Genomic DNA, 23,541 nt, shown 5'->3' on the forward strand with positions numbered 1-23,541 from the left:
ATTAAACAGACTCATAGATAGAGAGCAGGCAGACATCTGTTGGGGATGGGTAAAGGGATTGAGCAAAAAAAATTAAAAAAGAGAACTTATGGACATGGACAACAGTGTGGTGATTGTGGGGAGTGGAGTGGGGAAGGTGGTGGAGGGTATGGGGGGATAAATGGTGATGGAGAAAAATCTGTGACTCATTAAAATGTCCCCAAAATACATGGGAGAGGCTCAGTAAAGCATTTAGTTATGAAAAAAAATTAGATAAAAATCATAAAGTGTTGGTTGGCTAATTCTATACATAGACATTTTTCTTTCACTCTCATTTTTTTCTGCTCACTTATATAATGAAAAGAAAAAAAATAAATGGAATACTTTCAAGACTCCAACTGCTTATAAACTGCTAGGAAAAACAATGTCTGGGAGGTCAGAAGCAAAGGAGAGTGAATATAATGGCCCAAGGTCAAGCATGTTCTGGCAGTCTTTGAATGCTGAACTTAACCTGAGGTTCTGTGTTTCAAATGAGCATTCTGGGCCTTCCAGGCTTTATATTACAAACAACCCTACCGACTAAGTCAGTAGGAGTTTTTCTGTTTGGAGATGAATTGTCTAAGTGATCGTGAATGTCATGGGGTAGGTGATATATTTGTTTTTTGGTGGCAAGTCACAGAAACCCAACTCAAACCTGTTCCAGCAAAAATACCAAGTGTATCGAACCTTGAAACTGGAAATTCTAAGGGGACAAACTGCTTCAGGCAGATGTGGGGGGTTCAACCAACTTCATCAGGACGCTGATAATTTTTACTTTTCAACGTTGCTGCCCATCTTGATTTTATCTTCGATTGCTTCACAGTTCATGATCACAGATAAAAGTGAGCCTGTTCCTTTTAACTCCATCAAAAGTCCTTGGAAAGACTCTGATTGACTGGGTCGCATGCCTGAACCTGTGTATCTGGGAGAGATGGGGTGCTCTGATTGACCAGGCCTGGGTCACTTTGCACCCTGGAGCAGGGTCAGTGCCATCAAACCATATGAGCTAAGAAGGCTTACATGGGAGTGGGAGGAAGGAAGAACTGCTATGCAGACAAGCATATCCACTGCAGGGGTCACATTTGGCACCACTGCATCAGATCAAGAGTTACACTAAATATGGTCAGAATCACCCTTATCCCTACTTAGCAATTCCCATGAAAAAATCCAACCTGATAATACTAGTAAGTCTGTGCACTTATCAAATTCCTTTTAAATACATCTCACTTCACTTTAATCCTATCTAATTTTCTTAGTCTGTAACTATATGGCCTTAAAACTAAATAATACCCTGTACTTTATTCAAATGACAAATTATCTTATGATAACACGTTTCGCTAAAGATGACATATGGAATATGAATCAACGTACGAAACACTTATTAAGTAAATACTCGGAAGGATGCAAACGATATAAACAGGGTAAGACAGTTTTGGGGTCTGACCTTCTAAATGATGTTTTTGAAGTTTATTTTTCTCCAAGTATGAGCCAGTTGATTTAATAGTGGGGATTTACATATAATATTCCATGGGTGTTCAATACTTTTTGAGGCAGAAATGTTAATTTCAAATAAATTACATTCAGCAAATATTTGAAAGTTAGGATCTATTGTTCCCTAGAAAACTCCAATGTGATTTTTGGCAGATTTTTAAAAATATATTTTTATTGATTTTAGAGAGGCAGGAAGAGGGAGAGAGAGATAGAAACATTAATGATGACAGAGAATCATTGATCAGCTGCCTCGTGCATGCCCACACTGGGGATTGAGCTCGCAACCCTAGCATGGGCCCTGACCAGGAATCAAACCTTGACCTCCGGGTTCATAAGAGGATGCTCAACCACTGAGCAACACCGTCTGGGATAAGGTGGGTATTTCAAAATGAGATTTGGCATGGGGAAGATTGGAGAAGACCGGGTTGTTCTCACTCAGAACCTACCTGCAGGCCTTATTGCTGTTTTCACTAAATGCCTCTGAAGGGTCTCTGGCCTCTGGAGGGTCATCTTACAGGTAGGGCTGGAGGAAGAAGGAAAGGACTGCTTCTCTGTCCTGTGCCCCAGGAAGGTCACAAAGCCTTGGTGTTTGAAAGACAAAGCTAAATGCAAGTCTAATGACTCATAGATCAATATTTGGCACTGACATTAAGGAGATCCAGGAGGAAGTCACCACACCCGTTAGCTAATGACTCTTAGTTTAGGAAAGGCAGATAGACTAGTCATCTCCCAGGGAAGGCTTTAAGAAGATTTCCTTTAAATCATACCAGTTAACAATGGCTAGACTGTAGCGTGTTGTTGTGCTATCAGAAACAGCCAGATAACTGGAGCAGTATCTTAAAGAAACAATTCAACATTAATGGATTTTGATGATCCCCTGTGCTCATTTCCCTAATAAACTTGATCTCTTTCTGTGATCTCAGAATAACTCATATGATAAAGATGCTTGCTTTGAAATTCCGTTTTGGTATCTGAGAGTTTTGTTTGTTTGTTTGTTTTTAAAGTATTTATAAATCCAAATTACAATCCCACTCTATTTTGGATTGCTATTTTCATATATGTCTATGTCAGATATAAAAATCCTAAAATAAAGCTGGTCACTTATCTTCTTCAGGTCCCAACTATGGTACTGATTTGTTCCTTAAGCGCTCAAAAAAAAAAAAAAAAGTCAAGATTTATGATGTGTGTTTCATATAACACACATGTTTTTTTTTATTGATATTCAGGTTGAAGGCAGAAAGATAAGGTGCATATGTCAGGAATGAGCTGTATTCAGAGCTAATAAATAAACTGTTTGAATGCAGTGAATATTCAGAGCCCATAGGCTGAACTCAAGGAAAACTGTTTGGAGGTATATATAAAACTGAAAACTCCTCTGCTTTTAATTAAATTAATAAATTAGTTTCTAATTCTTAGGATTCTTCTATACTTTATTGACTTGCTTAAATACCAGATCATGATAACCCTAGTTAATCCTTTTGGATAAAGATCAGATGCCTTTTCAACAATTCAAGTGAAACTTGTCCAAATGTCCCCTCTTCAGTAAGCATAGGAGTTCAGCTGGCCAGCAGGGGGATGGGAAATTCCTGAAAGTCAAGGGCTGAGAGTAGAGGTCTCTCTTACTAGTATATCAGGCAGTAGAGAAGCCAACAAAGCTGAACATGAAGCTCTGGGGATGAGATCCAAGAAATCAGGAGGGAGCTGCAGGAGTTGCCAAACCATAGAAGTGAGCAGGGGGTATAAAAGTCAGAATCTGGTTCCTGGGTGTGGAGATAAAATGGGCTCAGGTGAGATGATGTAGGGAAGATGTGGGAAGAGGAAGAGTTGTTACCTGGGACAACCATGGAATGAAGGGGGCAGAGGTACGCTGTAGAGTTGGGTCACCCTGACTTCGAGGACCATGGTCAGAAAGAATAAGATTTTAGCATTTGAGTACCGCCTTAGCAATACCCTTCGTGTTTCTTTTCTAAGTAGATCACTGGGCTACATGAGAAATCTAAAATCATATTGATTATGAAATTTTCAGCAACTGGATAGCTGTAACTAGATGATGCTTACCAATCTCACTGTAAATTAGTTAATAGGATGGTGGTTTAAAAGTCCATCTGAGCCCTAGCCAGTTTGGCTCAGTGTGCCGCGCCAGCACAGCCAAGGGTTCGGTGAGCCTGAGGAGGGCTAGTGAAGGATTAAAGAAGACAGAGAAAGAAAATACAGCTGGGGCTTGGAGGATCTCCCATGCCTGGATGAGGACACAGAAAGACACAGCCTGCAAGCTGAGGCTTTATTTTATAGTGAGATCAAAACAAGGGTAGTGGTCAACATGTTTACAATGTTCTTGTGAGTTTCATCTTGTTTTGGCAGCACTTGCTGCACCTTCCACAGCCCATTAACTACCTAAGAAGGAACGAGGGAGGGCTATAAGGTTAAACCTCTATTAAAGCCTGAAAGGCTACAGAATGGTAGTCCCTCCTATCATGTCTCCTTTTGACTAGCTGGTCTGGAACCTGCAGAAACCCAATGGCAGAATACCACAAACTTAACCAAGCTGTAGCTCCATCATAGCTGCTGAACAGAGCAGTATTGTTGCTAAAGCAGATTAATAAGGCCTTATTATTCATGATTGAGGCCACTGACTTGGCAAATATGTTCTTTTCTATTCTGAAGAGAAACAATTTGTATTCATGTTGAACAGACAACAATATTCATTTACTGTTTTGCTCCAGGGCATTGTGAACTTTTCCATCTTCTGTTACATTATAGTATGAAGAAACTGGGACTGTTTGGACATCCTGTAGTATGTCACAGTGATCCATCACATTGATGACATCATGCTGATCAAGCAGGACAGCAAGATGGGCTAGTGTCCTGGAGGCCTTGGGAGGATGGTGGAGATTCAGAAACTTGCCTCTTCAGGAAAGTGTTTGGAGGTTCCAGTGATTAGAGGTGTGCTCAGATATCTTCTCCAAATTCTTGCTCTTGCATCCCTTACCACAAATAGGAAGCACAGTATGCGGTAGGTCTTCTTGGTTTCTGGATGTAACACATTCCACACTGGGAATACTGCTCCAACTCAGATGACACGGAGGGAAGGTTGCCAACTTTGAGTGGGGCTTTGAGCCTTGCTATGTGGCCCATAAAATCTGGCAGAGTCTATGGTGTTGGAAGTGTCTGTGGTGGGAAAAGATGCAGCAGCACTTGATGATGATGACAAGCTCTGGTGTTCTGGAGCATGACCATATCACCTGCTGCAGAGAATCCCTCATCTTTTGAAAAACAGATCCTGGTGTGTTACTGGGGCACTAAATAACTATGCGTCTGGGGCTGCTCCTTATGGGCCCCCCTGTCATAAGAATTTCTGTCAGACCCACCAAGTCATAAAGTCAGAGAGAGCCCATAGCAGTTCATTGTGAGATGGAAACAACACATTTGGGATCGAGCCCAAACAGGAAAAGAGAGCACAAGTAAACAACATACACAAGCAGGTAACCCAAACCCCATGTCACTCATGGTGGTTGTCCCCCCGCCACCTGCCCCCAAGCTCATATCCTTGGCCATGTGGGAGTTTTGTACAGTCAGCTGAAAGAGGAGAAAAGCGCTCAAGCTTGGTTTACAGATGTCAGCTAGTATATGGGTGCCAATGGGTGGGTGGTGGTATTACAGCCACATTTAAGGGTGGACAAACAACAATAACAACAACAAAACCAGAGGAGGTGAAAATGCCAGGTGAGTCTCTCCTGTTCCTGACCTACAGTCACCCCACTGCAAGGCTTTGTGGTGAGCAAAGACAGATGAATAAAACTGCATGGAAAGGAGATGAAGGGAGTTAGCAATGGGGTAAAAAGTTGATCTAAAGCCCTATGCCGAAAAGACTAAGTCCTTTCTAAGTCTGAAACTAGTAAAATATTGTCGAGTTCAGAATATGGACAAGAGAATTTTAAATATGCTTGATTTGATGGAGTAGTCTCTGAAACACATAGCTTCTGGTGGAGAAAAAACAAAGCAAAATGGAAAGAAATTGATCAGTAACTAAAACTACATATACAGTTACCTTTTGACCTAAAAATCCCACTGTTAGGGATCTATCCTGCACATACACCTCCAACCAAGTGAAAATACATATGTACAAGGTTGTTCATTGGAGCATGGGTTAATTATTGCCAAGTATTGGGAAGAGCCTAAATGCTCATACATAGGAAAGCACAGTTGATCCTTGAACAACACAGGTTTGAACTGGGAAGGTTCACGTAAATGCAGAATTTTAAAAATAAATATTGTAAATATATGTTCTCTTACTTATGATTTTCTTTTTTTTTAAATTGATTTATTGTCTAAAGTTTTACATATGTCTCCTTTCCCCCCCCCCCCCCCCCCGCTTGACATTCCCGCGCCCCCTCCCCACCACCAAGCGATTCCCACCCCGGGCAAGCCCACACCGCTCCAGTGTCTGTGTCCATTGGTTACGCTAATATGCATTTATTTATGATTTTCTTAATAAAACTTTCTTTTCTTTAGCTGACTTTATTGTAAGTAAACAGTGTATAATACATACACCATACAAAATATGTGTTAATTTACTATTTATGTTATCAGTTAGGCTTCCGGTCAAAAGTAGCCTATTATTAGTTAAGTTTTTGGGGAGTCAAAAATTATACATGAATTTTTGGCTGCACAAATTGCTGGCACTTCTAACTCCTGCAATACTCAAGGGTCAACAGTAGTTAAGTAACACCACAAATAAAAAAGAATGAGGAAGTACTCTATGAACTGTTATAAGGGGTTTCCAGGGTATACCAAGTGAAAAAAAAATAAAGAGAGAGAAAAAAATTACATTCAATCCTTAAAGTAAAAATGCGATTTATATAAAAAAATATATATACATGTATCTGCTTATTTGAGCTAATGGGAAATATATATATATTTCTGACTATTAGACCCATGTTAATGCTTCCCATACTCTCCTCTCCCCAAAGTAATTAAAACAAAGGCGATGGGCAAATGGAATACAGGCAGCAAAAAAGTGATTTGAATTGCATTACAAGTGAATAAGATTACTGCAGTGAAGAGGGTGGGGCAGAAAAATACTAACCTAAGTAACTTTAGAAAATAGTATTTTAACTGCATACCATAAAGTTAAAGACAAAACGAACTGTATACAAATGTCATCCTCGATTCAGTAAATCTGTTTTCCAAGGAAATGGGTTAGCGATTCTGAGATTACATGTATTATATGTATTTCCTACCTTTGTCCACTGAAAGGGCCTAAAGGTGATGACATTCTAGTAGCATGAGCACATCTAGTGGCCGGCCAACCTTGGCTTCCAAATACCGTTATCAAATTAAAGGGCCTGGATCCTCTGAGATCTGGCAGGGAATTGTAGAGTGATCCTGAAACATGTTGTGATATCTAAAGTAAGGAATTGCTCAAAAAAGGATGGAGGCACTTTGAAGTCTGAGCCCGGTAGCTCAGTTGGTTAGAGCATAGTCCTGATACACCAAGGTTATAGGTTCGTTCCCGAGTCAGGGCACATATAAGAATCAACCAATGAATGCATAAATAAGTGGAACAACAAGTTGATGTTTTTTTTTTTCTCTCAGACCAATTAATAAATAAATAATATAAAAAATGATGGAGGCACTTTGAAACAACACATGAGCCAACCTGAAGGAGCTCCCAATGGTCAAATGTGAAAGAAAGTGAGCAATAATAAAAATAATGATACTGTATTATAATAAGATAGCCATGGGTCCATACTTAGATGAAAAATAAATAAATGTGGGGAGAAGGGACAGCTGCTTTTTTACAGTAGAGTCCAACAAATAAATGTAGAAGGAATGATGGAAGTAGACTATCACTGTCAGGTAAACACCTCTGTAATTGTTATAGGCAAAAATCACTGATGGATACTAAAATTAGTGAGTTGAAGTCTGATTAGAAACAGTATTTGCATAGTCTCAAAGTATTTCACTTAGCATAATGTCCTCAAGATTCATTTGTATTGTAGCCTGTGTCAGAATTTCCTTTTTTTTTTTTAAACAAAACAAAACAAAAAAACCTCACCTGAGGATAGGTTTACTGCTTTTAGAGAGACAGGAAGGGAGGGAGGATGAGAGAGAGAGAGAGAGAGAAACATGGATGTGAGAGAAAAGTATTGACCGGTTGCCTCCTGCACGCACCCCGACCTGGGATGGAACCTGCAGCCTAGGTATGTATCATAACCAGGACTCAAACCCAAAACCTGTTTTGGTGTCTGGGATGACATTCCAACCAGCTGAGCAACCGGGCCAGGACCAGAATTTCTTTTTTAAGGCTGAATACTCTTCTATTGTATGTATCTACCACCGTTTGCTTTCCATATGTCTGCCAATGGACACCTCAGTCGCTTCCAACTGTTGGCTATTGTGAATAATGCTGCTATGAACATCAAATGCTTTTGTTCTTAACTAAAAACAAAACATGACAACAAACACAAACCAAAAACCCTCCAGAAAAATAAAATAAATTGTTCTAGTAGTAAATCTTAGAAAGGAGAGAGAGAGAGAGAGAGAGAGAGAGAGAGAGAGAGAGAGAGAGAGGAGAGAGAGAGAGAGAGAGAGAGAGAGAGAGAGAGAGAGAGAGAGAACCTGGACATAAAAAAATGCCATGATCTTGAAATGTTTGTGTATCCAACTTCCTTGAAGTCAATCACTCCTGTTCCTATTCTTCCATAATTCTTTTCAGTTGCTTCTTTTAACTCACATTATATATTGGATTATGGTTGTTTAAATCAATTTAGACCAGCAACTTCTTTAGACTCAAATTAGGTATTGGACTTCTCTATGTCTGCCGTAGCAGGTTGGCCCAAAACAGATCATTAACCAACAATTGGAAAAAAAATTTTTTAATCCTCATTTTCAGAAAACTCTAGAAAATTATCATCTGTTTATTAAGTATTTCACTAGGAGATTTAAATGTCTACAGCCTTATATATATTTGACACATTTCAAAGGTGAAATCAAATTTTGTAATATTTTTTAAAAGCTCACTATTTACCAAGCACTATGCTAAGCACTTTATTCACATCATATGAGTTAGTAATCATAAGGAATATTAAATATAGGCTGTATTGTCACTTTATAGATAAGACCATAGAGTTTAACTGCACAACAGGGCAAAAAGTGGTGGAACCTTCAGTTCAGCCTGTCTGACGTCCAAATCTGTGCTCTGCACACACAGCTACTCTCGATGTGCTTAGGGCTAGACAAAGAAGTCTGTGTGTTCAGAGACTATGAGAAGTCAGTCAAGGTATCATATGTGGATTTAGTGTTCATAGGTATCTTTAGATTTCTTCTTGTTTGGGTTTCTTTAAGAATAATTGTATTTGTGGGAGAGAGCACATTATTTGCTAACAGAGAATTTGGTTGCTTATAGGTGCTATCATCTTTGCAATCTAGAGAAGGGAAGAAGATGGATTCAAAAAAATGTACAATTTTGACCCTGGTCAGGTGGCTCAGTTGGTTGGAGCATCATCCTGTTCACCAAAAAGTTGTGGGTTCAATTCCTGGTCAGGGCACATGCCTAGGTTGTGGGTTTGATCCCTGGCTGGAGGTAACCAATCAATGTTTCTCTCTCACATTGATGTTTTTTTTCTCTCTCTCTCTCCAAAATTGTACATTTCTTTTTAATCCCCTCTCACTAAAAATCAATTAAAACATATATCCTCGGATGAGGATTAAAAAGAAATGTACAATTTTGGAGTCCAAAACTATTGACCCAAACAATTTAAGGATACTTATATATGGTCCTTCTTCTGCTGCTGGTGTGGGGTGGGATCTACTTGTGAGAATGGGAGAGATCGACACCCTCACACATTCCTATTAAAACTGTGAACTACAACCACCCTTTGGATAAACAGTATACAGTATGTCTTAAAATAGGGAGATATCTTTGATCCAGTGGTTCCACTATTGGGTATCTCCTTATGGAAATAAAAGCATCCTATGATCAGGACAGAATAAAGATGTTTATTGCAGTGCTATTAGTTGTGCTAAAAGCCTAGATCAATTTATACATTCATCAATAGGGAACAAATGGTACCATAGAATGATCATTTATTCTATGGACTCAGCTATTAAAAGACTGAGTTTGGCCCTGGCTGGTGTGACTCAGTTGGTAGGAGCATCGTCCAGTGGGTCGCAGGTTCTATTTCCCATCAGGGCATATATCCAGGTTGCAGGTTTGATCCCTAGTCGGGGCACTTACGGAAGGTAGCCAATCAATGGTTCTCTCTCTCTCCCTCTCTCTTAAAAAAAAAATCAATAAAAACATATCCTTGGGTGAGGATTAAACACACACACACACACACACACACACACACACACACATACACCGTATCCTCTGGTGAGGATTAAAAAATAAAAAAGACTGAGTTTGATCTATTTCAGTTGACCTGGTCATATATCCATAATATACTGTTAGGTGAATAAAGCAATTGCATAGTAATATGTTCCTTGGGGAAAAATCCAAAACAAACTAGCTATGTTTTTATAAGTATGGATAAAGTTAGGGAGTGATACACAACTCAGGCAATTAACACTGGTTAGCCTCAGTGGAGTGGAAATCGGGAAGTATAAGAGGAAACTTAATTCATTTGCTTTTGGATTGTGTCACTTGTTACAATAAGCAGGTATTGCTTTTACAGTATAAAAGATTGAGAAAACACATATTATTCAAATTATTTTTCATATACAAAGATGATTCATTTATAGCTTTTAACTGCTTTAAGTGGTCATACAAACAAACATCCCCAGAATACGTCTTTTCCTAATTCTTCTTCTTCCAGACTTGATTTTATGTGGCGAAGCTTCCATCTGCCTTGTCTTGGAATTTATATTTCTCACAGAAGTTTGACAAAAATGCTACAATAAGCACCATCAACAAAACCACATTGATACAAGTATTGCCTCCCTGTGATATGCACTGACCTTGTGCGCATTTCGGTTGGCTATCACTCTCTAGCATATCCATCCGTTTGAGAAAGAGCTCTTTGTGTGAAGTGACTGTTTCAATTAGGTTTTGCCTCCAGCATCCTGTTCCTCTGTCCGGTGAAAGCTTTCCACTCCTCACTTTATAGCACAATTCAGCAGATTTCTACACCGTTGACCACCTTCTTGACCCACTCTTGGCTTCCCTGACACCTGCCTCTCTGTAGCACCCTACTATCAGAAGCAGGAAGCAACACAACAAAGGAAATGAGGTGCTTGTTAAATGCTGGGGCAGGGTGGGAGAGCAGGCTCTAGACCAGGCTCTCCAGGAATGCCTCCCAGGGCAAGACTGAACTGCACCCCCAGGGCAGCTGCCGCCTTTGAGGTGCACTGCTTACTTCTGACCCAGGGAACAGGAAGCTGGACTCCAGAAGGAACCATGCTTCTGCTGACTCTGCAGCAACTCACTGCCTCTTGATATCCAGGAAGCTAGTACTAGTACATGGGTGCTGGAACGCTGCGCAGAAAGCCTCCCGTCTCTGGGCTCCTGCCTCAGCAGGAAAACAGCCAGAAGGCACAGAACACTGGCCCCCTCCCTCTCACGTAGAACTTTCCAACATCACATGAGTGTAATTCACTGGTTGAACTTATTTCAAGAACAGAATCCTGAATGCAAAAGAGCATTCATGTTTGCCTCTTCTACTTGAATGTAAGCTTGTAAGGGCTGAAAACCACGTCTCTTGGTTTATCGCCGGGCACATAGCAATAATTTAACATTAATAAGGGAACAGTCCTGGAACCAGGCACTATTTTAAGCTCTTCCTGTAGAGTAAATCGTTTAATTTTTATAAGAAACCTCAGATGTAGGTACTATTCTCCCCAATTGACAGATGTAGTGTGGGGAAGCACAGGACTTGGTTGGAAGGTCTAAAAGGAGGGATCTCTGAAAGGTCAAGGCCTCTGAGGGACCTTGCCGAAGGCGGCAGCCCCTACCTTGACTTTTCCAAACAATTCCGATCCCCCGTTTTGCTAGTGTCTATGTTTAGTCTTTAAAGACCTGATCTTGTATAAGCATACACTTCCTCAAGGATACTTACCCTACTAATTGTATCTAGAGGTTAATTTTAGCTCAAGCTGTTGTGACAATAAAAGCCTAAGAAGGTAGACGAACAGGACTGCTTTTTAATTCTAAAGTAAAACAGTCCCTTAGCCCTCTTTCACAGAAACCTATGTCAGAGAAATCTGTTCATCCGTCACTCAGGTCTGCCAGTCAGCCCCGGCAATGTAGAACAAGCACAGAGTAGTGAAGTAAGTTGCAAAGACCACATAGTGGAGAACAGGATTTGAATCCAGCAGTTCAGAAACAAAGTTTGTACTCATTTACTGCCTCAATATTTATTGAAAGTATGCCGCTTTGGCTCAGTGGATAGAGCATCAGCCTGTGGACTGAAGGGCCGGGTTGCAGGCTCGATCCCCAGTACAAGGCATGAAAGAGGCAGCCGATCAATGATTTTCTCATCATTGATGTTTCTCTCTCTCTCTCTCTCTCTCTCTCTCTCTCTCTCTCTCTCTCTCTCTCCCTCTCCCTTCCTCTCTGAAATCAACAAAAATATATTTTAAAAAAATGTTTCTCCCTCATCGATATTTCTCTCTCTCTATCCTTTTCCCTTCTCTCTCTCTAAAATCAATAAGAACATTAAAAAATAAATGTTTACTGAATTGAATTATGCAGAGAACTGATCATAAGCGTATTCATAAATATAGAGAACCTCAATGTTTTAGACATGTTAAACTTTACTATTGGACAAGGTATACTTTGTTACCATTTGTACTGAAAACAAGTGTATTTTTTATCTTTGCCAAAGCTATAAGAGATAATTTGTTCAAAGGTGACTACTATTAGTAATCAAGTAGGTTGAAGTAATATTCAAGGCCTTCATGCCTCTTAGATTCAGGAAAACTTGAATCTAGAGAAATATGTTTGAGTATATATTTTTATGCTAGTATATCAGAGACAACTATATGCTGCATTAATCAATGCAAAAATGAACATTAGGCCCCTTGTTTCTCTGTTCCAAGCTTAACTGTTAAACAATAGAGAAGTCAATTACATTGTAAATTGTTGCCTTAATCACTCTTGCCATTTTATTGTGGCTTTAGAAAGGACAAAAATGCACAGAATGAAAAATTGGGTGAGTTTCTCCCCATAGTTTAGCTCTATTACTGACATGAGATGCTCTCACCTGTGTTTTTATTTTCATATTTAACAATAAAAATAACACTTGCTATTATAAGGTTGTTCTGAGTAGCATGTGATAATGTTTATAAAGTACTTTGAACTGTTAGAAGAAAGGTATTAATAAACACCCAAGCACAAACCACTGAACTAGAGCACTATTTAACGAGGGGTAGATGATTCAGGAGGGCTCTGAGTCATTATTAATGCAATGCTCTCAAATAGAATAGAATTATTCCAAAAAACATTTCATGTATTCTTACTAGTAGACTACCACATATTTATTTATTTATTTTATATATTTTATTGATTTTTTTACAGAGAGGAAGAGAGAAGGATAGAGAGTCAGAAACATCCATGAGAAACATCGATCAGCTGCCTCCTGCACACCCCCCACCGGGGATGTGCCCGCAACCAAGGTACATGCCCTTGACCGGAATCGAACCTGGGACCCTTGAGTCCGCAGGCCGTCGCTCTATCCACTGAGCCAAACCGGTTTCGGCCTACCACATATTTAAATTCACATCCACATTAAGACTATGCCTATATGATTTTTGAAGCAATATTGAGAAGAGAAAAAACAATTGATTCCAAAGGTGACAGCTTACATCAGCAGATGTTTCTTAATGACATATAGACTGGAAACGGGAATACATCCCATTTCAGCTTCCTGTTGAACTCAGGGTGAATGGGCAGCCATTGTCCCATAAAAGAGTGACTGGGATCTTTCTCACCATGCTATCCCTGCGAATTGGCTGTTTGCAGACTGGAGATTTCCTTATGAAGTGTCCATCCAGCTGTGGAGGAGCCAGAGCCAGTTCAGCCCAGGCTTAACTTGCCCATGGATAAGAGTTCTTAGGCAAGCAAAAAAAAAAAAAAAAAGGAGTTTGTGTCAGTTTTAGGGTTGTCAGTTCATAATTAAACGTATGTGGGACACCATCCTGTGCGTGAATGTCAACCTCAACTTAAAAAAAAATCTTAAACTGCTTTTTATAAACATACAATTTTTGTATACTCTTTTAATAATCATTAAAATTTCAAAATAAATTTGTGAATAAAAAGAAATCAAAGTAAAGGTACACTTAGAATATGCTTTTCAAATGATTTAAGCGCTCCTAAACTCTGAGGTTTTTCATGGCTGAAGATACATGACTCTTGTGTAGCACAGTCTTCTATGAATGCTAGGTTAGCTATTCCGGAGGGCTATTCCCAGATATACTTTGTGTCTACGCCCAGCCTACTGTTCCATTTGTCTCATTTATTTTCCGGAAAAACTGGGCTGCTCTTTTATGGCAGCAGCACCAATATATCCTCTGTTTCGTGGTGCTTCTAGGGATTTAAATTCGGGTATTACTCTAAAGGTTTCTTTACAGCATATGCAATTTTTTTTTTCATTTAATGTTCCTGTCCCCGATTACCTTGTCAATCGGTTAAAGATTTGTCAGCAACTTTGCTGCTGGGATTTTTCAGTTTGCTACATGCTCCTGTAAACGATGCAGATGGAATTCATTTCCAATATGTGAACGTGACAACTGTTTTGGTTTGGGTTTATCATTAACCAAAACGGAGAACAGACTACAGCAACTGAATGCTGTAGATTTTGACTTTTATTTCTAGCTTGTCAGATTTCCCCAACGGCGCGTTTGCTTCTTAAACGAGATGTGTTTCCTCATCTTTTTTCAGGAAGCAGGAGAGATTGGATTGGAACACGACAGAGAATTCACCTCTACCAATAGAGGGACAGATAGAATTAAAGAGCAAACCGAAAAATCCCGGCGTGTTTTTCGCAGAGAATGTTTTTTATTTCTAACCAGGGGACCTCGGATCAGTCTCCAAATTGTTGTGTTTTTTTTTTTTTTTTAGCGCAAACAAGATGCTCTCTAAGAGCCAAAATGAGGGTCATCGCGCCCCACCCGACTAGCCTCCAACGGACCTCAGTCTCTTTCCCGCCCACAACCAACCACTACTACAATTCCCAGCAAGCATCGCGCAGTGCCGCAAAGGGACCAGGCCCTGGGCGGAGGCTCCGCCCCCGCATGGAGCATGCTGGGAGTTGTGAATGAGTCTGACTACTCCTTCCTTTTATTAGGCATTCCCACTTGGAAGATGGCGATGTACTGCCACGGCGGGTTCTCCAGTTTCGTAATAGGAGCTAAAACGTGACCGAGGATTGTGCCCCCTTGCTCTGCGGTGCTCACCGCGTCGGTCCCAAGGAGCTTAGCTCCGCCCTCTGCCCACACCCGTTCCCTTGACAGCTGGCGGAGTACTCCTAGCGGCGGTGAGGCCGGGAGCGCGCAGGCGCACCAGCCCGCGCCCCGTAGGGCAGAACTCGAGGGCGGGACGTGCGCTAGGGGCTCCCGGCCGCAGGGGCGCGCACGTAGGCACGCAGAAGTCATCACGTGGGGCCCTGAGGATCGCAGTGCGCGTGGCCGGGCGGCTGGTGTGGGGTTGAGTCAGTTGTGAGACCCCGAGCTGCTGAACCAGCGGGCTGCCCAACAACCGGCCTCATAGCGGCAGGCGTCGGGGTGCGGGAGCCGTGAGCTGACCCCAGCGTAGAGCTCGGCTGAGCCGTCGCCGCCATCGTCCCCAGCCAGCCAGCAAGCCGCCGCCGCCGCGGGCGCGCCCCCGCTCTGCGCTGTCTCTCCGATGGCGTCCGCCTCTGGGGCCATGGCGAAGCACGAGCAGATCCTGGTCCTCGACCCTCCCACAGACCTCAAATTCAAAGGTAGGCAGGGAAGCAGGCAGCCGCAGACTGGGTTGCGGCGGGCGGAGGGCTTGATTTGGAGTGGATGATGGGCGTGGAGGGAATGTCTGCGGCCGGGGCCCCAGGGAGCGACCCCTCCCCCACGCCCCGGCACTGCCATCCTCGGGCGGAACCTCGCTCCGGCTCTCGGCTGGCCGGCCCCGCGCCCGGGCCCTCTCCCTCCCCTGCCCGCCCGCATCTCGGTGCGCGCTCCGGCCCGGGAGAGGCGGAGGGGCCCGGTCCTGCCGCCGCCGCCATCTTGCGGTCCCGCGGGGGCGCCTCCTGGTGCTGCCCGCGCTGCTGCCCGCGCCTGGCACTTGTCCTTGGCCCCCGAGGAACGACGGGCGTGGTCTGGGAGGGCGTGGGTGGGTGGTGACCTTACCGCGTGCGCTCCGGTCTACGGTGGGAAGGGGGTGGGGGGGGGCCCTGCGATTGGCGCAAGTGCGTCCGCCACCCGCGCGGGTGGTCAGGAGGTGGGAGGTGAGGCGAGCGGCGGCGCGGCGGCCCCTGGACACGGTTCCCGGAGAGAGAACCACCCCTCGGCCCTCGCTGCCTCCATCCACCTCCCAGGAAGGGCCGGGTGGAGCTCGCCCTCGCTTCTCGCCGAGGGTGTTGCTGCCTACCTTGCTGCCCCGTTTATTAGTCGGCTGTCAGGTCCATCGAGAGCGAGGGAGGCGGAGAAGCCCGGAAAGTCTTCGGGTTCTGACTTAGCCGGTGGTGTTGGCGGGGACCCAGGCGCGTGCGGGCTGGGAGGCTCTGCGTCAGCTCCAGAACGGGGAGTAGTAGGTTCATAGTAGACGCCTTCTGGTCCTGGGAGAGGACATTTCGGCTCACCTTCCGCCTAGGGCGGGCCGGGTGCTTGTCGGCTCGCGTTTAGCCCTTTAATTGAGCTCTTTTTGCTGCCGAGTCTTCAGTGTATGTGGATTTTGCCTTTACGTGTGTGGTTTCTCAACAAACCCCCCGCTCGAGAAGGCGGATGCGGTGTCACCCGGCCCTGAGCACCGTTGATTTATGTTGTTGCAGCACTGCCCACAGGCATTGATCAGACTTGGTGATCTGAGGAATCTGAGGGGCTCTTTGGCCCATTTGCTTTTTAATATGTAGGGTACCTTAGGGAAGAGAGTTCAACTGTGAACAGCTTCTTTTTAGAAGTAGTAAAAGTGTGTGAAGATCCCAAATAGAAAGCAGATGCCTTCCTATCTTCAGTTAAGTGTAAAGTAAGTTCCCATTTGGAGGACTCAGCATCGTGTATTTCAGTTTCAGTAGCTATGAAGAGAACAGTTTTTGGGAAATGTATAGCCACCCCACTGCTTAAAAATGTTGATTTTTTTTTATGGTACAAGATTGAGTCCAAAAGAAAAATTATTTCACAATGGAAAGTTTTTAGTTGTAGAAATTTTAAAACATTGTATTCAGGTATTATCGTCAGAGTAATATTATATAACCCCTTTATTTTTGTAAGCATTGCAGGGCATTTGCAAATTTCTCAGTGGAAATGTCTGTGAGCTGCTTGTTAGATAAAGATTTGGTTTTAAAACTACGAAGTAATTTTGAGGGGCACTATGCATTTTATTATTATATCAAGTTTATGTGTGTGGATGATTTTATATAGTTTTAGCTGAAAGAAAAAAATGCCTCTGGGTAATCATTAATTTTTCCCCAGAATTTAACTCTTTTGCATTTACTTTCTGACAGGCTGAGTTTACAGAGAGGAAATTTCCTCTACTAGATAACCATGTGTATATTGCTATTAAGGACCTAGAAGCCTTTAAAACTAGTTTTAGGCCAGGAAATTTCCACAAAGTTTGAGGCTTTCTCCCTAGAGAAGTTGTAATGTTGCTATAGTAAGAAACTAGTAATATAGAAGCAAGTTAAACAACCAAAAGCCCTAGACAATGACGTACCCATATATTTCACTTATTTTAGATATTGAAGAATTAGTAGCTCTCATGATAGAACAGGTTGTTCTAGTGTTATGGATGAAAGTAATTCATAAGTCTCATTTAAAAATGTTTGGTCATCAATGGCTACCTTTTAAGCCTGACTTTTAAAAAGTGTTTCATTGAAAAGTTTAGGAACACAGATTCAGTTGGGTCATTTATTTAGTGAACATTTACTGAAAGCTTTGGGCTATCCCTGTATTTATAAGAGTATTAAACTGAATAATTCATTCAACAGGTATCAGCTTATATTTTGGGATTCTTTTCTCCACCTTAAGCAAGGTGGAGAAAAGATTCAGTTTGTGGTTTAATGGAGAAAGCGTACAGTTAAAACAGTGAAATGCCCTTGAAGAACTTGGAGACTAATGAGGGAGACAGACAGTATATAGATGGAGGAGGCAAAACAAGTTGAGGAAAGAAGGCCCTTCCCTCCCATTCCTCTCACCCATTCCTTTAGGAGACTTTCTAGTAAAAGCTTTGTTTTCAGTTGATGGGGGGCAGAGTAGAGTGTTGGGCAAGGGAGTGATGGTTTGCTCTGCCACTGATGTAGAGAATGTATGGCTATTGGTTTGCTGTGTTCTTCTGTTTAAAGATGCATAATGGGAGGATTGGGAAAGTGGAGGAGGAGTAGGATGAATTAGGAGGTGACACTTGGTGTCATTTGATTCCTTCCTCAAAGTTATTCTTTTAGTCAAAGGTAGTTTGCTGTAATGGAATTCTTTCTGTATTCTAATGCACAGTTCAACACTAAGTGAGGACATTCATTTAGAATCAACAGTCACTTTATGCTTAGTTTGATGAGGATATAAAAAGTAATTTAACTTTGACTTGCCCTAAATCACCTATAATTTTTAATTTAAGTAAAAGTCTGTTAAAGGATAGTTTTGCCGAATGTCATCTTCATAGTAGGTTTATTTGAATTATTTTGACTCTACATTTCAGGTATGGTTTCTCTAAGAGTGACTCATTTAATCATTCTGAGATTGGGTGATGAAGTTTTTCTGTTATACGGGGTAACAATCATAATGATATGAAATCAGCACTTACCACAATTGTGGAGAAGCAGATACCATTTTAATACATTTCTACATATCTCAATATTGTATTTAAAAATTTATTGTGTGTTTTACATAATTGTTTATATGAAAGTGCTTTTAGATGTAATGAAGTAATAACTCTCTTGTTACATTAGTAAAGAAAAAGTAGATATTTTCAGATTCTATTGTTTAAAACCTGGCAGTGATTTCCAATCTGACTTAGACTTCAGATTGGAAATTCATTACACGTAAGGGACTGTTTTTTGTCCCTAACATTTTTATTATTGTATTGTATTGTATTGTATTGTATTGTATAATGTTTTATTTTTTCCCCATCTATTCGTAGTTTTGTCTCATTTGTGGCCTTTTTTCTTAAGTGCTAATGTTTCTGAGCTTCTGATTTGGTTTCAGTCTTATCTCTGAACTTTGTTCAATCTCATTGTTTTGAGGGTTTTTATTTTCCTTCCTTTCTCTTTGTACACATTGTTACACACTCTAATCTGTATTTTAATTCAGACTTTACAGTCAGTTTTGGAATACATACTAATTAATTATTAGTTATTATTCAGACATCTCAAACTCATACTGGTTTTTTACTATCTAAGCCTACTCTTTCTTCCCATATATATTTTTAAAAATATATTTTTATTGATTTCAGAGAGGAAGGGACATGGGGAGAGAGAGATAGAAACATCAATGATGAGGGAATTATTGATTGGCTGCCTCCTGCACGCCTCCTACTGGGAATCGAGCCTGCAACCTGGGCATGTGCCCTTGGCTGGAATCACTGGAATCGAACCCGGAACCCTTCAGTCCGCAGGCTGACGCTCTATCCACTGAGCCAAACTAGCCAGGGCTCTTCCCATATTTTTTAAGTTAGTTGCATCATCATTACTCATACCAGAAATACTCTGCACATCTAATAATTAAAGTCTGCATTTTTACACCCCAGATACAGCTCTTGAACCTGTCTCCTTTAATGTGTATATATTTTTAAATTTATTTGTTTTAATTCATTCAATTATACAATAAAGATTTGAGTTTTTGCTTTGTGTAATGTGTGGTAAATCATTGTTGGAACTACAGTTTTGGGTAAAATAAAAATTTTTTTTTATGAAGCAATTCTAATGGGAGAGATAGACACTAATTATATAATCAGAAGAAGAAAATGTAGCTATCAGAATATAAAATAGTAGACTTTGATCTGGTCAGGGAAGGCTATCCAATTGGACTAAGATTTCCTATGAATGAGTAGAAGTTATTTGGGTGAGGAAGAAAGGAAAAGGAACTAGAAAGATCCTGTGGCGGATCTTTCTAGGAGGGAACATGAAATATTTACATGTTATTTAACATAAAATTGAACATGTTAAATAACATGTTGTTTACGAGGCTGAAAGACTCAGTGTGTGATGGTAATAGAAATAAACAAGATGGGTGTGGTGTTGGTTTAGTAGGTGAAGTAAGGAGTTCTTTTATATCCTAACCCACTGAGGGATTTTAAGTTGGGGGTCGGGGTGGGGTAGAATAGTAGAGGTAGAGGGAATGGAGTGACATCACATTTGTATTTAAACATACATTTGATTCTGGTAGCAATATGAAGTAATAATAGTTGGGAGATAGAGGTGAATTAGGCCTCGTTGCAATCCAGGCAAGAGGTGACAACTTGGACTATTGAAAAGTTAGAGATAAAAACCAATGAGACTTGGTGGTCTATTAGATATGTGTAATGAGAGTAGAGATATCTTGGATGTCTCTGAGATTTCAGGCTTACTGAGATTTCTGAAATAACTGGAGGAATGGTGGTGGTATGCACTGAGGGAAGAAACGAAGAAACCTATGTCTGGATAAGGACCAAATGTATTTGTTTTATTTGGGGATGTGTGGGAGAATGGTAGGAAGATCATGACTCATTAGATATGATATGTTTAGGTTCTTTCAACATATTAATGAAGAGGTGACTAGTAGGCATTTGGTTATAGGAATGTGTTACTCAGGGACAGTTCTGGACTTTGGATAATTTCTTTATTTCAAGTGATTATCTTTTATCTACTAGACACCAGACCTGGTGTCTTTTATCTCTAGTAACCCTCTCTCTCTCTCCAGCCTGTCTTCCACACTGCTGCTAGAACTATCCTTTGAAAAATGAAAACATGATACTGTTCCCTTGGTTAAAGAATCTGCAATACTTTCCCATTATAAGTCCAAAATCCACTCCCTGCTTCTTCATTTCTCTTCTATCCATAGTTTTGGTTATATGAAACCATTTTCCTAAACACTTTAAGCTGTTGGAAGACTCTGCACATGCTCTGTTTATAGAGTATTGTTCTTCACACCTGTCAGGCAGTCTACCCGGTTTAAGAATCATTTCCTCTCCTGAAGTGTTTGATTCTCCCAGTCTTGAGTTGGTCACTGCCTTCTCCTGAAGTGTTTGATTCTCCCAGTCTTGAGTTGGTCACTGCCTTCTTCATGCACTATCGAAGTTTGTCCTTACCTGTAACGACAGCACTTAACACATTACATAGTATTTATGCTCACATACTTTTCTCTCCCAAACTGTGCTGTGGACTGCTGGAGGTTATATCCATTTCTTTTATTTTGAAATCCATAGTAACAAGATCTGGCATGGGATGATTGCCTAATAAACATTGATTGCATTACTAAGACAGGTGATTTCTCCTGTAATTCCCATGTTATTAGTATTGGATGTCTTTTAACGGATTTTTTTCAACAAGTAAATGGCATGATTAAAAAATAAAGCTGGGGGGGTTACTGTTTAGATTAAGAAAACTTGGCTACAATTCACAGGTTGAACAAGCCAACAACAACAAAAAACCAGTTACATTGGGAAAATTTCAGTAGATTTAAATGTTAGATGATATTAAAGAATTATTTTTGGTTTTATTAAGCAACAGTGCTGTCATGATTATATTTTTAAATTTTTTTTCCCTAGAAGTGCAAGCTCAAGTATTTAGGCTTGAAATGTTATGATAACATATTGCAGCAAAAAAAGCAAACATGGTAAAATGCTAATATTAGACTTAAGTATATGAAGTTGTGAAATTTAAGTTCATAGAGATTCATTAGAATCTGTTTTTATGAATGTTTGAAAAGTTTTCATAAGTTTAAAATTTTTTATTAAGTAATTTCAATCACATTTCACTTATAATAAACCTGGTAGACAAGCATTTGCAAATAACAGCCCCTCTTTCACATTTAAGTTTTTATAAGGATTTTTTAAGTAGAAATACAAAATAATATTACATTTTGTTGTCTGTACACTATAATAAGCCAGAAAACATTTTTTTTTCTTTTAAAACAACTTTTTACGGTTGAAAGAAAGCAAGATCCATTCTAGATGAACTACTATCCCCTCTGAAAGGCAGATAAGACTTTACTGGGCAGTCAAGATAAGATATAAAAGCAACAGGAAAAAGGTCAGGAAGTGCCTCTGAGAAAAAAGGTTGCTTGCTAACAAATTAGACTTTCTTCACAGACCATCTCTGCTTGGTTAAGGAAGGTCTTACTTAAAAGGAAATTTAAAAGGTAGCTTAGTACAGCAACCCAACAACAAAATTACCAACATTTAACAATATCAAAACCTCAAACTTCAAAGAATTTAATCAAGGTTTCCCAAATCTCTATGATATTTTCCCCCTTTATAGAAAAATGTTTTCTTTTTGTACTCAACTGTCATATATTTTTACAATCTTTAGGACCAGAATAAGATCCAAAAAAATCTTTAAAAATGGATGGATAGTAATGCATCCATTATGTGAGTGTAAATACTATGTAATGTGGTAATAAGAGCTGAAAATTCCATCCCTTTTCTGGAACTACAAAATTTTGAAGAGAGTCTAGTCTGTAGATACATTGTTTATTCTTCGTGCTTTACCTTTTTCATTAAAAAAATAAAATTTTATCGATTTCAGAGGGGATGGGAGAGGGAGAGAGAAACATCAACGATGAGAGAGAATCATTGATCAGCTGCCTCCTGCATGCCCCCTACTGGGGATCAAGCCTGAAACCTGGGCATGTGCCCTGACCCGGAATGGAACCATGACCTCCTGGTTCAAAGGTTGACACTCAACCATTGAACCACTTCTGCTGGGCCGATTGTCTTACTTTTAGTAATATTAAGTTGACTGGTGGTGATAGCCTTGTCCTTACATTGAAAAGTTGCATAAATATGAGCCCATTTATGGTATATGTGCAAGAAAAAAATTTGGGAAGAAAATGTTAGCAAGCATTAGCTCTACTTTAGGGTTTGAGTAGTTTTTGTTTTTATATTTTTACTTTTCTGTGTTTTCCAAGATTTTTACAATGAACATTCAGTGCTTTTTGTAATAGAGGAAACAAATTATTTTGCTCTTAGACTTGATGCCTTTGGTCTCGTTTGTCCTTCCTAAATTAATTTAATTTTTCATTAATTAGCCCTTTACACAGTCTGAAGTTTTTTTTTTTTTTTTAATAATAAGGGAAGATATGTAAAGGTAAATGGGAAACAAGGCTAATGTTCATAACCATGTAGTAACATTTCACAAATCAAGGCCTATAAAGACAAGTAGAAAACCATGTTTATCTGAAAGTAAATATAATTTATAACTGTCCTGTAACAGTTCACAAATCCTAACTGTACTTATATGTGTTTTAAACTTCATTGAACTCTTTTTGTTAGCCTCTTGTGAGAAATATGATAGATTTGTTTGGAAGTATTTCTCTGGGAATGGACCATGCCCATAGACTATAAAGAGGCAGGTAGGTCTAAGCAGCAAACAGATTTATAGGACCCCTCTTCTCCCAGACAATGCTGATTGGCTTAGTGGTGGGCACCTAACCCAAGACCAGCCAATATATATGCTGATGACTGACTAGTCAAAATTTTGATGCTCCTCCTTTAAATTACAACTATAGATGATGATAGGCTTTAGACCAGGGGTCCTCAAACTTTTTAAACAGGGGGCCAGTTCACTGTCCCTTAGACCGTTGGAGGGCCGGACTATAGTTTAAAAAAAACCATGAACAAATTCCTATGCACACTGCACATATCTTATTTTGAAGTAAAAAAAGAAAACGGCAAAAACACCCGCAATGTGGCCCGCAGGCCGTAGTTTCAGG

The 23,541-nt window shown here is 40.4% G+C and overlaps 1 protein-coding gene and 1 long non-coding RNA gene across 3 annotated transcripts in view; one reads left to right on the forward strand and one right to left on the reverse strand.

Moving 5' to 3' along the window:
* The first annotated feature begins 14,883 nt into the window (after positions 1-14,883).
* Positions 14,884-23,541, forward strand: part of VAPA (VAMP associated protein A) — a 41,051-nt gene continuing 32,393 nt past the window's right edge. Inside the window, exon 1 of one of the 2 annotated variants that reach the window (XM_079785241.1) lies at positions 14,884-15,431. In XM_079785241.1, coding sequence (XP_079641367.1) covers positions 15,353-15,431 — 79 coding nt within the window. In that variant the 5' untranslated portion in view covers positions 14,884-15,352. The remainder of the gene's footprint in view (positions 15,432-23,541) is intronic. The other variant, XM_079785242.1, reaches the window with a different exon arrangement.
* Positions 18,719-22,125, reverse strand: LOC307107760. The gene is made up of 2 exons (XR_013814253.1): positions 20,886-22,125; positions 18,719-20,839 (listed from the first exon to the last, which is right to left on the reverse strand). It is a non-coding gene; the product is annotated as an uncharacterized lncRNA (long non-coding RNA).

This window comes from Cnephaeus nilssonii (assembly GCF_951640355.1).
Source record: "Cnephaeus nilssonii genome assembly, chromosome: 11".
NCBI classification, from domain to species: Eukaryota; Metazoa; Chordata; class Mammalia; order Chiroptera; family Vespertilionidae; genus Cnephaeus; species Cnephaeus nilssonii.